The 15,683-nt window shown below is 37.8% G+C and overlaps 1 protein-coding gene across 3 annotated transcripts; it reads right to left on the bottom strand.

Moving 5' to 3' along the window:
- Window positions 1-3,666: 3,666 nt before the first annotated feature.
- On the bottom strand, window positions 3,667-15,369 carry si:dkey-92i15.4. Of its 3 annotated transcripts, none has more exons than XM_038290245.1 (8): window positions 15,261-15,369; window positions 15,055-15,166; window positions 8,631-11,215; window positions 8,343-8,538; window positions 6,949-7,047; window positions 6,617-6,863; window positions 6,412-6,528; window positions 3,667-4,297 (listed from the first exon to the last, which is right to left on the bottom strand). In XM_038290245.1, the coding sequence occupies exons 3-8, from the start codon at window positions 10,931-10,933 to the stop codon at window positions 4,134-4,136; spliced, it is 3,126 nt and encodes a 1,041-aa protein (XP_038146173.1). In that variant the 5' UTR covers window positions 10,934-11,215; window positions 15,055-15,166; window positions 15,261-15,369; the 3' UTR covers window positions 3,667-4,133. The 3 variants fall into 3 exon arrangements, with proteins under 3 accessions (XP_038146173.1, XP_038146174.1, XP_038146172.1); XM_038290246.1 differs by having other exon boundaries at window positions 15,055-15,161; window positions 15,261-15,364; XM_038290244.1 differs by lacking the exons at window positions 15,055-15,166; window positions 15,261-15,369 and adding an exon at window positions 13,084-13,235.
- Between the last annotated feature and the right edge of the window lie 314 nt (window positions 15,370-15,683).

The following is a 15,683-nucleotide window of genomic DNA, read 5'->3' as shown; positions in this document are numbered from 1 at the left end:
CCTTTATTTGCGGTGATCTGTCTCAAACAGACCGGATACACCTAATGAAGCATTTAATTGTTTGTATGAGGTATGACTGAAACCACATCCTGAGAAGCAGATGTTTCCCTTACTGTGTGAAGAAGTCCTTAAAAGCCTTTCATTAATGATATAATGATTACATCTGTTATGAATTTGAGACATAATTATAAGTATAAACTAAACAAAATCCACCTGAAACACCAAGAAAGTAATTTCCATCATTTACCTATTATCTATCTCCAGTGTTATCTTTCTTTGTGACATCTAGCTGCAATTTGATACTGCACTATCATCACAACAACCATCATTGTCATCATTACTGTCTGCTGAACCTGGGACTGTTATGCAATCAAAATTATTCAATTGGTTTTTTAGGCTCTTATTGCACTTTTTATTTCCATCAGCATGGAAACTGAATGATAGTGAGCAACAAATAAGATATACAAAGGCTCCATGACAACAGAATTTAGTATTGTGTTGGCATCAAATCTGCACAAATGTCTGCACAAATCTATTCATTTCGAATTTCAGAAAATTCAGTTTGCAGCTGCTTTAAATAATGCATATCAGTAGCTGATGGGGATAAAGGCACTTTGCTCATCTTTCTAGTAAGAGCCTCTGTAATCAGCCCTTGTCATCAGGTAGATTTTTGCCCACTTCATAGTGAACAGTTTCATAGGATGTTCAAGGCTGACTTCACAAAATTTATACAGACCCCATATCATTCAGTTTGTTTGAAGTAGTAATATTTAAATTTTCCTAATAAAAATAAAAATTGGTTTTAATTTCTTTATATTTAGGATCAAACAAAAGGTTCCTAAAGGTTAAAGTGACAGCAGTGCAAAGACAGGTTTTTGAAAATGTTCAGTTACACATGCTGTATGTGTCCCTGGCTCCTATTTACCCCAAACAGAACCTTTATTCTGCTATTATGCAGAAAGTAAACTGATTTGTATATCCTTTTGGTTCCTAGCGTATATCATAGAGGGGAAACGCATTGCCTTCATGTACTTGAAATTAGATCTTTTTTTTTTGATGCGTTGAGTTTTAATACTCTTATGTAAACAACATTCTAAGCCATTGTCGACTGGTCTTTAGAGCCATGCCAGGAATACTGGTGTTAACTTTGCTCGTCATAGGTTAATCAATGGATAGATTGAAAATATTATAATGAACTCAGGTGCACCATCTACATACAGCAGATTATGAAGATCAAAGCACATTGATTTCAGTATACAGATTGAAAAGTTCAACTTATTTAATTTTTATATCCATTCTACACATGATGGGGTTTTTAATCTGTTTCCTCTTATTTTATTTTTATTTTTTATTTTTATTTTTTATTACTATGACTTAACGGGAATGAAAATCCCAAATGACATTTCTCATAAAACAGAATTTATAACAAAGCTGATTCCATTAAAAAAAAAGAAAAAAGAAATTATAAAAAAGAAATTGCAACTTTCTGAAAAGCATGTTTATGTAAAGTAAAATCGAAGTGCCGAATACTGTGTTTTGGCTCCTTTTGCAAGACTTACGCATCATTGTACTGTGGTTTGATGTGGATCAGTCTGTGATTCTGCTGAAACCAGGGTTTCTTTAATAGGAGGGTACAACTTGTCTCCATTGCTTTCTCTCATCTTTCTAAAGGCAAGACCTCATAGATCACCTGCAGGGATAATGCCTGGGCGGTTTGCTAGCAAATCAAGCATAATGATATCCCGATTAAGCAGGTACTGGAACTTTTGAAGCTACTGGAAATTATTCAAAGCAACAAGGTGCAAAGTCCAGCTTGAAAAGAAAAGAATCTTCTCCACATACCCTGTCAAGGTAGGTAATTCCTGATCCGTGGCTGTACTCACTTTAGACTGCTGTTAAAACTTTAAACTGGAGCACACGAAGATATTTGCATTATTGAATATGCTTCATGGCTTCAGAAGATTTCTTTCACCTATCTTTGCTCATTTCACTGGTTCTCTTTGTTTTACTTAATATTTAAGCCCTTGCTTGGTTCTTGTTTTATTCATTATTGTTCATTCCATTTATTTCTTGTATCTGTGCCTGTTTTCTGTTCTGTAAGTTTGCCCTTATATTCATTAAATGCTTCAATTCACTTTTTTGCTTCTATGGGTACGCCTATACCTGCCTCCATAACCTCAGTCCAATAATGAGACTTGATAGTAATGCTCGCTGTTTTGTATTTACATACTTAGTATATTTTATTTGGCTTTATATTTTGCTGTTTATAATATCTTTTTTATGTTAATTTCATTATTATTCTTTTCCATTGGTGACTGTTTAACAAACTCCTATTAATGTCGGCTTTACACGGCCACTGTGAGATACTGTTGTCTTGGCTTCATTACAAGAGCCAGTCCATGTAATTACACAATATCATCAAAAAGATTCCCTCATCCATTCAAATAATTTCAATTATGGTCTTTCAATTACGTTCATGGATGGATTTTATTGATCTCACAGAGGAGATATTTACAGTGCACGCATGCAGACTGTTTCCACAAACATTTGTGAAAGATTGGGTTATTTCATGGAGAAAATCTCAGCGAATCTCACCTTTGGATGCCTCTCGTTTAACAAGTTCAGTCGGGAAATTTCCTCGCTCCAGAATTTGTCAAATGGACTCCGAAGCAGCTGAGCCATGAAATGATGGGGGGGGGGGGGGGGGGGGGGGGGGGGGTATGTTATGGGCTTGATTTTAGAAATTATTTTGCTCATAACTTTGTGGGAACAGTTTGGAGATGTCCCCTTTTGCCTTACCACATGATTGTGCGCCAGTGGACAAGGCAATAAATACATGGATTAGAGAGTTTGCGGTGGATGAGCTTAACTGGTCTGTTCAAAGTCCAAACCAAGATTCAAAAGGCAACCTTGGGAGCAGAGAGTGAGAGCAACAACTTCTCATCCAACACTGATCTATGATCTCCCAAATGTGCCTCTGGTAGAATGGTTAGACTGCTCATATTAAGCCATATGGATTTTAAGTTCAGGTCCGCCTCGATGAGAGAATACTTTTGGCAATGCAGTTTATAAAAATCTTCCTCCACAGGTTTTACTTTTATAGATAGCAATTTTTCTTTTTTTTTTTTCCTTTAATTGTTGAGTTGTGTGCATGCTTTGGCGGCGCAGTGGTTAGCACGCACAACCCATGTATGGAGGCCTTAGTCCTTGACCCGGGCAACCTGGGTTCAAATCCGGCCTGTGGTCCTTGCCCGCATGTCTTTCCCCTCTCTTATACCCCCTTTCCTGCCAGCCTACTCTCCATAAAAATAAGCCACTAGTTCCGTAAAAACAACAAAAAAAGTTGAGTTCTTGAATTATTAATTTTTTTGTTATTTTCAAATGTGCACAAACTTTACATGAAATATAAAATGCTGACTATTTTCAGCTCATGTGGTATTTTGTAATAATGCTGATGCTTCTGATAATTACCTACAGTTACATGCGTTTGAGTTGATCGCATGTAAACGTTACAGTGTTTAAATAAAGACATCTGCTTTGCACAGCTTCCGTTTCATAAGCTAAACCATCAGCCCTTAAAATAAAGACAGAAACAATTATATATAATTATTGAATATAAAGTAAAAGTTCTATTTAAAACTTTAATTGCATTAATAACATTAACACACAAATCAACAAAAAATAAACAGAACGTTTCTCTCTTGTAAAAGTAAAAATACAGGGTTAAATCAAACTTAATAAAATTACATACAAAAACTAAAAACGGTTATTTACAGTAAAATACAAAGTGTCATAGTTTTCTAAGTGCCCAAACTTTTGCATTTACAAAATGTGCTGTTATGTTAGTTGCCTTTATACATTTAAAACAGGTTAAAACTGTTTAAAACACAAAAAATACCAGGTTTTGAGGTAGATCTAACCATTTCACACAAAAAGAGAAACATAGGAAAAATTTACACCTTTGACCTGTTTTTTAGGCTTACTTTTGCAAACACTGTCATAATGACTGGCTCCTCAATGGAAAGCTAGAGCTATTTTTTGGCAGTAGCTGATGTCCTCAAATGAAAAAGCTCACAGTTCCTGGTTGATCAGCATTCTTTGAATTGCCAACAAGTGAGGCATCAGGACAATCTTCATAACTCTGTAACTTTAAGCGGGCGTTGCAGCACCACTTCCACCGGCCCCGAGGAGAGATTTTTGATGAAAGCCAACACCTCCGGACGTCTCATCCTCACCACGCTGGTGCCTTGAATTTCTAAAATCTCATCACCGGGGAACACTTTGTCAGCAGGTCCCCCTGAGAAGTTAAGAAATAAAATACATTTGAATATTTTGCAGAGGTTTTTAAACAAACCAAACTAATTTACAGGAACAGTTTAACAAGATCCTAATGTTAACGTTTCCAACACTTTTGAATCCTCCACCAAATACATCCACCTATAATATTTTTATATAGTTATGAAATCTATAATTTTAAAAAGTGGAAGAAAATGTGTTGATTCACACCTCCCTGTTTGACGTGCCTCAGTTTCCTCATTTGAGTTAGTCTTCTGTGTTTTCGCTTACATCAGTTACCCTTAGTTGTTGTTATGCCTTGCTTTACCCTGAAACAGGCTGTTATGCACCTTTACTTGTAGTATGTTTTCCTATTTTTGTTGCATCACTGAGCCATTCGTAACTGTTATGTGCCGTGGGCACATTAGGATTTTTTTTGTCTATTTCTTTTTTTTTGCTTTCTTACAGACTTTAGTTAAAGGATCTTTTGTTAAAATATTTTGGGATTCTTTATTAAATTAATTATGTTAATTTGCGGTGCTGTCGTCCGCCTATAAATAGGCTGGCCTTCAGCACGTTAATGCGTTCCTTTTTTTTTCCTACCTCGTTTGGGACGCCGCGTTCCACCTGTTCCTTTTTGGTTCCAGCGTGCGCGGTGCGCACTTGTCTTCCTGTTGCGGCCTGCAGCGGACGATCCAGCTTGCCATGCGGTATTTTTGTTAACCGTTTTCTTTCTTACTTTTTTCTTGAGTTTTTGGCCTGGCGGGACCGGTAGTCCTGTTTTCGATTTTTCTTTTCTTAGGATATTTTTTTGGTCTTTAGTTCGGTACCAGTAGGGGCTTCGACGGCCCTGTATAGGGTTGGCCCCCTGCTGTACCGTTTTGTTCTGTTTGGCCGGCCTGCCAGGTCCAACTTTCTGTTGCTACTTTGGGTTTTTTTTTACTTTTGGGGCACGGGATTTGAGGGCTTTTTTCTCACTCTTCTCTTCACAGGACATCAGAAGAAGCTGACCAAGAACAGCTAATTGAAGAGAAGTGTTAAATAAAATAATTCCTTTGAACCCTCATTTGTTGTCTCGTGTCCTCAAATATGTTGTGTCCTTAGCGGGACGTAACAGTAACACATAAAAAAGAATACCGCACAGATAGTCAAACATTGTGGCTATTTTATCATTTCAGAACAAGGAGACCTTTTGCACAGCTCAGGCACATTCAGCTTGCACAGCAGGACTATAATCCCCACTTGTATCAAGATTCAAACAATAATTTTATGAGATTATTGTTTACATATGGCCGTAATACACAGCGGAATGACAATATAATACATAGAAAATAAAAAGACAATTGCTGGTGTTTTAGATTGCAACGCAGTATTTGTGTTTTGAAATTAATCCTCTCTTAACTAAGGCTTTAATCCAAATGGAGGTAAATAGAGACTTTAGACCAGGAGATAATTATTTTAGTATGCTTTAAAAGTAAAACTACATTTATGTCCTAATTCAAAATAACTAAAGTATAAAGGAGTATTTTTCTAATTTTTTAAAAGAACCACCCTCACCACTGCAGGGGATTGGAGGCCTAGTGTTCAGAGCATTGTACTTGGAATCCAGAGTTTTTGAGTATGTATCCCACTTCCACAGACTGCCACTCTGGGTCCCTGAGCAAAGACCCATAAGCCCATACTGCTCCCCGGGCGCCCCACAATGGCAGCTCACTGCTCCCCAAGGGGATGGGTTAAATGCAGAGAGTTAATTTTGTTGCTCTGTAATTTTGGCAGTGTAATGATAATTTAAAAAGCTGGAACTTAAAAAAAAAAAAATGCTCATGCACAATCCTGTACCTGCTCCCAAGAGGGAACGCCTTTTAAACGCGTGCAAGAGCATTCAAAGGCCCATTTCTCCTCGTGCATGCTCTGTTTAAGAGTCGCTTTCATACAAGCGTACTTTCTAAAAGAAGATTGGCAGTTTTTCCAATATGTCAGACTCACCACTGCTAGGTGAAAACGGTAGATGAACGCGTTGGATAGCCTTACCTAAACATCTCACCAGAGTGATTGACAATTAGGAGGAACACTTATTTCAATGATCCACCCTGAAAAAGAACATCCTCCACTTTAACTTTAAGTTACACTTCTCACCTGGAAAGATTGTCTTCACAGTCAGTGGTCTGTTCCCTTCACTGGATCCTACACCTCCAAACAGGCTAAAACCCAGATCCCTGCTGTTCTTCTGTAGTTGGACGCACACACGCTGGCCTTTCAGAGTTGAAAAAACACACCGAGTATGTTTAATATTCTATGTTGAAGAAAACATTGGATCTCTTTTTTAAGCATTGTTTCTCACCTGTCTCATACTGAGTTGTTGTTGCCATCTCATTATTTCCTTGCACTTCTAACTTTGAGCCGCCACTCAGGTCACCTTTCCTCAAGACCACCACCGCCATTTCTCGATCTTTGGCCTTTCTAAGGATCTTCACAGCCTGCCAGTGACCAGTTTCTGACAGAGCAGTACCATTAATGGACAAAACACGATCTCCCTCCCTAATAGAGCCCTCCTGGGCTGCAACACCTGAGTTAAAAACCTTGCGAACCTGACAATATTAGTAGAAAAAAGAAAAGTCTTAGAAAATTAGATATTTATCATAAGCAGAGGAAAAAAAAGTGATATTTTCTTACAGTGATTGGTTTATTTTGGTCCACGCCTCCTGCCAGACTGAAACCTAGCCCTACGCCGACCTCCTTGTGAAGAACCACCACCTGCACATCGTCATAGTCCTTTTAGATAGACAAATAAAGAAGAGCAAGTTAAATCACAAACTTTATTTTCCTCTAAAAGCACATTTGTGAATTGAAATTGAAAGGAACAAACACAGAAAAGGTTATCTTAAATAAAATCACTGTCTTAACACAAACATGCTGATCTACACATATAATCTGTATCCTGGCCTTGCATATGCTGTTAGGAATGCAGATGGGTCACTTTAGCAGACTTTACACTGAGCGGAAGGTGGTTTAGCAGAAAACAAACAAGAGGCCTTTTCTTCCAGAAATACAACAGGCCTTTAAAAGAACAAGTGTTTCCTATATGTAACAAATGAACTATTGTCGTCAGAGAACAGCAAAAAGAAAAAAAAGCTGTAGCTATCAAAAGCTTTTTTATTTTATTTTAGCCACAACATAGTTTTAAATAACAGAGCAAGCAATAGGATGTCAATGACACCGAGTCAGAGCACAACAAGCATCTTTTTAGGGGTCCAATTTGGTTGGTTTCTGTTAAAAGTGGCCCAAGGAAGGAAAGGTGGTAAACAGCTGACATTTACCTGGGTGGCCAAGGCTTACTGGTGCATGTGGTGTGCAAAAATAGCCTATGAGGTCTTAACCACTGAACATTTTGTAGCTCAAATTGCTTTGATGTTACTTTGATATGTTTCTTTATGGTGGCCTCACCTCACATCTTTGTGTACTTTAGGCCAGTGGTTTTAAAACTTTGTCAGCAAGAACCACTCTCCTGTATATTTTAATTATTTTCCTGTCTCTATACAATCTATGCAACCCTTGGTTGGAAATGCAATAATTTAATGCAGGTGTGCTAGAACAGTCACATCCAAACCATGCAGGACAGTCGGTGCCAAGGATCGAGTATGAAAACCACTGCTTTATGCGTCTGTTGTTACCAGTTTGGCACATGAGGTGGAGCAAAGGCATGATCTACCAACCAATGACTTATCATTGATCTGAGTACACACCAGCAACAAAATAAACATTTATAGTAGATGTACCCCTGGTCCAACACACATTAATCAAATACCTGAATTACCTTTTCAGGAGCATTCAAATTCTCAATAGTTCTGATAATGGCCTCATTGTTTGACCCAGGTGTGTTGAAGCAGAGACATATCTAAAAGATGGAGGGCACTGGACATCAAGGACTGGAATTAAAGATCCCTGTACTACAGTACAACTTGAGGGCCTTGTGAGGTCCTTGCCTCAACCGATCAGGGATAGCAACTAATAAGAGCAAGAGAGTTTAGATTACAACAGTAAAAAAACTATTACTGTAATATCAGCACCTGCAAGGTTTCATCCCCCAGGTTTTTGACATCCTCTACCAGTTTGTCTATCTCCTCAGTGGGAAGCAGAGAGACACAGGAAAAGGTAGAGATATCTGAGCTTAATGAGACGGATCTTCGGCCTGACAGCTGCCAATCCTCCATGTCATTTTCCGATTCGTAGTCAGTACCAGAGATGATGACCAAGTCTGAAAAACTATGAAACAGTAGTTTGGGAATAAAATAAATCAGTTACTTCAACTATTACTTCCATGAAACAAGAAATTTGATAATGAAAACATTAGTTACCTGAGACTGAAACTCTTGTGTTCTGACTGACTCATGTTGCTGGTTATGGTCACAGAGGATTCTCCTGAGTCTGAGTCATAGTTTGAATCATCATCCTTCTGTGTGCTTTCATCATCCTCATACTCCCCAATGAAATCATTCCAGCTATTATCCTCTGGGTTCAGACCAGCAATCCACGCGTTCAGATCTGCAAGCCGTTTCCTTCCTTTTGGTAAATCGTTTTTAACATCCGGATAGAAGACATCTGACCAGTCTTGAGAAGAAGTCTGAGTGGGAAGATCTGTAGAAACCTTATCTTGAGTTTTGTCTTTGTGTGTTATGAAGACATCTGACTTGTTGTTTTGGGAAAGAGTTGTGATGGCGGGGAGAAGAGTAGAGTCTGTATCTTTAGTTTTGACTTTTTTTCCAAAAACAGGAAGGGTTGCGTTATCTGCAACAGGAAAGGTATTCTCTGGCTCTGACACAGGTGAAAGAAAAGGGGAGGTGTTCAGGGGGGTGTTTGTTGGGGTCTGTTCATCTTCACTAACTGGTGAAGAAATTTCACTTGGTGGCCTTGGCTGCACTTTAGTTGTCATATTTTTTATGTTTGAGTCCTCAGGGCTTAAATGTTTGACTAAATCTGTCTCATCAAAGCAAAACAGTTTTGAGTGCCTTCGAGTTTCCTCATCAAGAGGAATGTGTAGATTCTTCTTGGGGATAGAATATTTACTTATATCCTCAGAAAAGTCATTTTTTCTCTTGTCTAATAAATGAACTCCATCAGTTTCTAACTTCCCTAATCTGATTATAACCTCATCCACTGACAAAGACCTCTCGGATGCTGGCTTCTTTTTTTCTTCCTCTTTTTCATCTCTCTTCTCCTCCTGCTTATAGCTTTGCTCATCAATATTTTTTATTGCAGACCCTCTCCTCTTTATTCTCTCTTGGGTCTCAAAGGGATTTGCTGGTGCGGAAAAAAGCCGCCTTGAGGCTTGGACTTGGCTTGTTGCTCTCTGTGTAAGAGCTTCGAACTGATTGATTTTATTTCTCACGCTGGTTGAGGAGGGGACAGACAGAATCTCTGTCAGCCTTTTCCTTTCCGTCAATTGCAGGGTACCCTTCCGTGGACCTTCATCAAACACATCATCTTCTGCTGTAACGCTTTTCAGCCCAGTTTGTGCTTTTGTTTCTTCATCTCTTTCTATGTTGCTCTCTCGCACTTTCATTCTTTCTCTTGTGTCTGCTCTGCAGTCCTCTTGGTTTATGTTTCCCTTTTTCTGTTGAAAAATGGATGAAGTATCTCCTATAAATGTTTGGGACTTTGCCATACTTTCTGCAGCCCTGAGAGATCTAAGATTAGCAGCAATCGTGTTCCTACTCCTGCCTCTGTCCAAGGACTTTGTGCCCATTTCCATTTTCTCCCTCCTCTTCTTATCATCCTCTAAATAGTTGCTTTTAAACTCTCCTTGCCACTGTGTTCCTGTTGATCTCTCTTTGAGCTGAACTGCATGAGGAGAAGCGACGGTCTCTGACCTTGTACGGTTTGTTTCCTTTTGAGCCAAGAAGGATGGCACTGTTTTACGCACCGGACTGCAGACTTCGCCGGATGAGAACCGCCTCGGAAAAGTTCCCCCAACCGTCGTCTCACCAGCAGACTCAAAGAGTTTCTGAATGCGCTCTTGTATGCTCTGTCCACCCTCAGACCCCAAAGAATCATCCGTGAACCTTGAGCTTGGGACGGACTCAGTCCTAAACCTGAAAGGAAGTGAGTTGACCTTACTGGTTCCTCCAGCAAAATCTTTATTATATGAGCTTTTTCCTTTAATATAACTTGGACTTTCAGTCTTAAAACCCTTTAAAGAGGAACTCGTCCCTCTTGATATGTTCTCAATGTCCTTGTTTTGTTTCTCAAAATCTCCAGCTTCTCTTTTACCTAATAAATTTGACATACCATCTCTAACGTTGAGTGGGGAGCTTCCTAAATCCAATCCCCTGTCTAAACTCAAATGTTTGGATTTTAGGTTGCCTCTCCTTCCCTCTGTGCTTTCCCGGCTAATGAATAGCTGGGTTCCTACATCAGTGCCATTTTCTGTGTGTTTTCTCTCTGATCTGTCTTTCTTGCTCAACTCTGTGTGGGTCGTACCAACTACATCTTTGTTAATGGCTGTATCATTGTTGCTTTCAACATTGTCAGGTAAGGGTCTCTTTCTAAAGCCTGATCTGCGATTGAGACTGTATGAAGGAGAGTTAGCTGAACGGACTGTGAATCGCCCGCCCGTCCTTGTCGAGATGTTTTCACTTGTTGAAGGGGGGAGCAGATCCATGGTGAAAGAGTTTAAGAAAAAAATATTTTATGTAATTGTAGTCCCAAACGAGAGAAATTTAAATATGGATTATAAGAGATTCTAGTTTTTTAGATTTTAATGTAAAATTATTTGATCCTTAAAAAGGACTGATGCAAAGCCAGAAATGCATCACTCAAAACGGAGATGCTTCTGATTCTAATTCAAGTTAACAATTGAATCCCCGTCTTTGGTTCCTCTTCTAGGTCCTTTTCCACACGTTTTTGTTTTCTGACCTCAGCTTCAGTGAAGAACTTCCTGTACCTGTCAAACATCAACAGAAAGATATTTAAGAGTTTAGAGAAAACTAGGAAGAATTCTTTTGATTTGTATAACAAGTAAATATAGTCAAAAACAGTCAAGCTGGCACATTAAATAAAAAACTCATAAAGTAACAGTGTGGCATTTATTAGATAGTGATTAATGGATATAAGCCTTGCTACAGTTTTGTATCTTGTTGCATGAGAGAACAAATTCCACTTTGTCTTATTGAGATTTTTTTAAATGGTAGACCACCTAAACTTTGCATAACTGTGAACTAGAAAGAATTATATAATCGTTTCTACACGTTTAAAATTAAAATCAAAATTACATTAAACACACATTTATTAAGCTCCCTTTAATCTGATACCCCTAAATTAAATATAGTGTGACCGGAACCAGCTGAAGTCTACTCAATAGCATTAAGAATCCATGAATATCTAATTTAATTTCTGCTTAACTTAAGAAATACTATAAATGCCTTAAAGGAGTGTATAAAACATTTCTCAACAACTATAGATTTAAAGACCAAAGGACACATCAAATATGAAATAAGAATAATGCACATATTAAAACAAGCAATAGGACATCTTTTTTTTTTTTTAGTTTCCAACTAACAAACTCAACAGATAAATGTAGAATACAATGCTTTAGTCTACAGAAGATAATATAGAGCTTATTGTACCAAAATGGAAAAGTAATGATACTGTATGCATCTCCTTAGCAGGGGACTTCAAAGCCGGTTAGAGGTGTGGCTTTATTTAAAATCTATGAGAAAAGCCGGAGAGGATATACAAAGGGAATGTGAAGCTTCTAAATGTGTTCAAAGCTGGAAGAAATGTACACCAAACTGTAAAATGGGGTTCTACACAATGTAAAAACAACTTGTATAATTTACTGTTTAATCAAAGTTCTTATTTGTTGATGCAAAAACAAACACTTTATGGCCATAGGCTTCTATTTGTTGCTTTCCCAACAAAATCAAGTGACATATATACTTTTGCAGGGCCTAGTACAAAAAAACAACAACAATAATATTAATGAAAAACAATCTTATGAAAAGCAGACGTTAAACGCCTACATTTAACCTTTCTTTTATATAATACAACAACATTGCGCTGCCCTCATGATTTTCCCCTCTTAGTACAGCAAAGCAGCCAAACACTGAGCAGCTTTGCTCTTAACACACATTACGACTTCTGTTTATACAGGCAACAAACTCGAGACAGCCTGTTGGCAAAACTGGAAACAAAAACTGGAAAAACTCCCCTAACAGCAATCCTACTCAGCAAAAACAATGCTTTTAAATCACCACCATAACACTAGTCTTTGTGCAGAGTGTCTCGTCTGAATTAGACCGCCAAGCCAATCAGAAAACCTTCGGCCAGGGGATTGAGATAGGATAGGCGGATACAGCAACAATAGATGAAGACAAAACTACTTTGATTTACATACAGGCCATTGAGAGACGGATAATATTACTATCAGACAATGACTTATCAGGGATCTAAGTATGCACCAGCAACAAAACAGGCGTTTCCAGCAGCTGAAACTATCCCAGAGTGATGACTGATGATAAAAGAATCCAATGCATTCTACAATTATAAGGTCTCAAAAAACACACACCCTATATATTCTAGTGTTCTGAAGCATTTTAAGTCTACATTACAGTCTGTATTTTCTTGATAATAGCGATTGGTGGTGCTTTCCAGTGTAGGAGAGTCCGAGTGTCACCTTACAGAAACACCTGTCCTGCAGGCTCCATAAGCCTTCCATCTGTGTATCCTGGGATAAAACTTTAAATGAGCTTTTATGAAAAGAAACAAAGCTGCTCATAGAACTAAACACTTTTAAATAAACGCAAACCCTACCTTCACAAAACGTGTCCTCTGTTGACATCCTAAGTCACCGTGTTACTCCATAATGTGGACAGCGCTCCGTGGTGACATCAGCACCTGCCTCCTCTCTCTCTGTAGCTCTTCTTCTCTTTCCATCAGCTTTGCATGATGGACTGCGTACAGTGACGCAAACCTGCTACACTGGTTTGACTTCCTGTCTTTGCTCCCTTGCTTCCTGCTAGCTTCTTCCTCTTTTATTTTCTCTCCTCCCTCTTTGTCCTTGTTGTTTCTCACCCCTCACAGGGTAGCATCCCTGACTGCAGCGTATAGTATGTATGGTCTATATAGTATATCTTCAGATATTCACATGTATTTTACCATGACAAAGAAAATTGAGAATACCTTTATTGTGTGAAAAAGGCTCTTCAAACTACATATTGTCAATGCCATCCTTGGTAGCAAAACTTGTCATCAGGTATTTATGATGAAGGCCAATAAGTATTTCACAGTTACTTAGAGCAATAGCTACACTGCAAAAACGATCTAGAAATAAGTAAAAATTTCTTAAATTAAGTGTATTTACCCTTAATTTGAGTAGGTAAATATGAGGATTTGCCAATGCAATTAGTATCTTTATTCCTGAAATAAGATAATTAGATAATATGAACTTGAAATAATATAATGCAATTGTTTTTTCTTATTTTAAATGTAAATTGTCTTGTTCCATTGGAAAAGTGTCTCACTTTCGTCCTCAATTGGAGAAAAAATGCACTTACTTTAAGAAAAAATTACTTACTTAGATTTCCATTTTTTTGCAGTGTATGGTGTAGCTTTTTCAAGCAAATGATCACAGAGGAAAGTAAAACTTTAACTGGGCAATTCTTACTACATTTGTTAATGAGCCGTTACGGACTTTAGTGTGTCTGGTGTGTTTGAAGCTGAGTTCACAAGATCTGATTATTATGTCACCTTTTTTTTTTGAGGAAAAAAATGCACTTATTCTATGAAAAAATTACTTATTTAGACTTACATTTTTTGCAGTGTTGTTGCAGCAATTAGTCTGGCATCTTAATTATATTGTGACTGCAGCTACTATAGAGTAGCACTGGCATGACCAAGTCTTCTGTTATTTTTTTTTTTTATTGCAGTGTGTGCTGGATTTAAGGTCTTCCTCATACAACTGTTTCTAATACTGTAGTTATCAGAACCCATCCATGGCTCTACGACTTATGATAGTCTATCGGATCCTGAAGCATCAAATTGCCCCTTACACCATATTTGACTGTCTCTTTCTGAAATTGTTTTACACCTGATGTAACAGAGCACACCCCTTCCTAAACGTTCAGCGTTTGTCTCATCAATCAACAGGATATTCTGACAAAAATCTTTTACATCATATAGACTCTTTTGGAAAATGTCAGTTTAACCTTAGATTTAACTTTGAGCTTGAGATCTTCAGTGCTTCATATATTCTTCTTCGGCTTTTGCTGGAGCAAAGGAATATTTTTTTTTATGTGAATTTTCTTTGTACTAAGGCATTGGGTTTGTTTTTCAACAAATATTTCAACTACTTCATGTTGTCAGATAGTGTTTTTCCCCCGAAGGACTTCGTTTTTCTGCAGATTAAAAGGTAATCAGGTCAAATCTGGGTGTGGCTATATAAGTGAACTAAAACAAATTTGACCCAGTTAATCCACATAAACAAAAGGGGTGATTACTCACGTTTTTCTAAAAGGGTCATGTTTCTTATTTTTACATTTCGCATTTACTCAGGTGCACCCTATTTGATATAAATTCATATTGCCTATTTATTATCATTTATTTGAGCAAGAAGCAGAATTATTAGTGTTTAAAGTGTATACCTCTGAGGACGGCAATGTGGATTAAATATTAAGTCCTCCTGATAACTGATATCCAGTTAAAAGAAGAGAGTGCAAAAGTGTATTTTTTAAAATTGTAAAATTCAAACTGACACGAGGAGAAGGGTATAAAAATTGTACTTACAATATTTGCTGCAAACCAAGGGCTCATCATCCTTCTGGCGTTTCTTTTTTGCATGCACCTGCTTCTCGCTTGGTCTTCCGTTTAAACAAAGGAAACTGTGGTTGCTGCTGCACTAAAAAAGAGAAGGCTTGATTTCTGTCTTATCGTGCACAAAGAAGCTAAATTAAACAAAGTGATTTCAGAAACATTTTAGAATTTTATTTTACCAGTGAAGGATGAGCAGTTAATATGCAGCTGGTGGGTTGTTTGGTGCCAATCTTGGCAGAGAAAAGCCTGTGAGTGGGTGTAAATAGCTCAGACAGATATCCACAGACACCCACCCTTGTTGGTTACAGAAGAAAGACTCTCAGTGTCTCTGCAGATGGTGAAAAAAAAAGGTCTGTCTCATATCTGACACGCTGTTGCTTTAAATACAGTTTTGATTTATGGTCCTGGACTCTGTAAATGCCATGAGAAAGGACCCAAAGAACTTTTTAAGCAATACTGAGCAAAAAACAAAGAGAAAACTTAATGTTTTAATTTTAATTATAATACACTATAGATAATTTCATATTCTTTCCTATGTTTTGCAGATTATTTTATATATGACTTGATTGTTCCTTCATTGTGTGAAGCAAACAGCAGGCGGC

Source organism: Cyprinodon tularosa, unplaced genomic scaffold (genome assembly GCF_016077235.1).
Source record: "Cyprinodon tularosa strain WSP-4 unplaced genomic scaffold, ASM1607723v1 ctg277, whole genome shotgun sequence".
Taxonomy (NCBI): domain Eukaryota; kingdom Metazoa; phylum Chordata; class Actinopteri; order Cyprinodontiformes; family Cyprinodontidae; genus Cyprinodon; species Cyprinodon tularosa.
The sequence above is the reverse complement of the archived record's forward strand: the minus strand, read 5'-3'. Positions and strand labels throughout refer to the sequence as shown.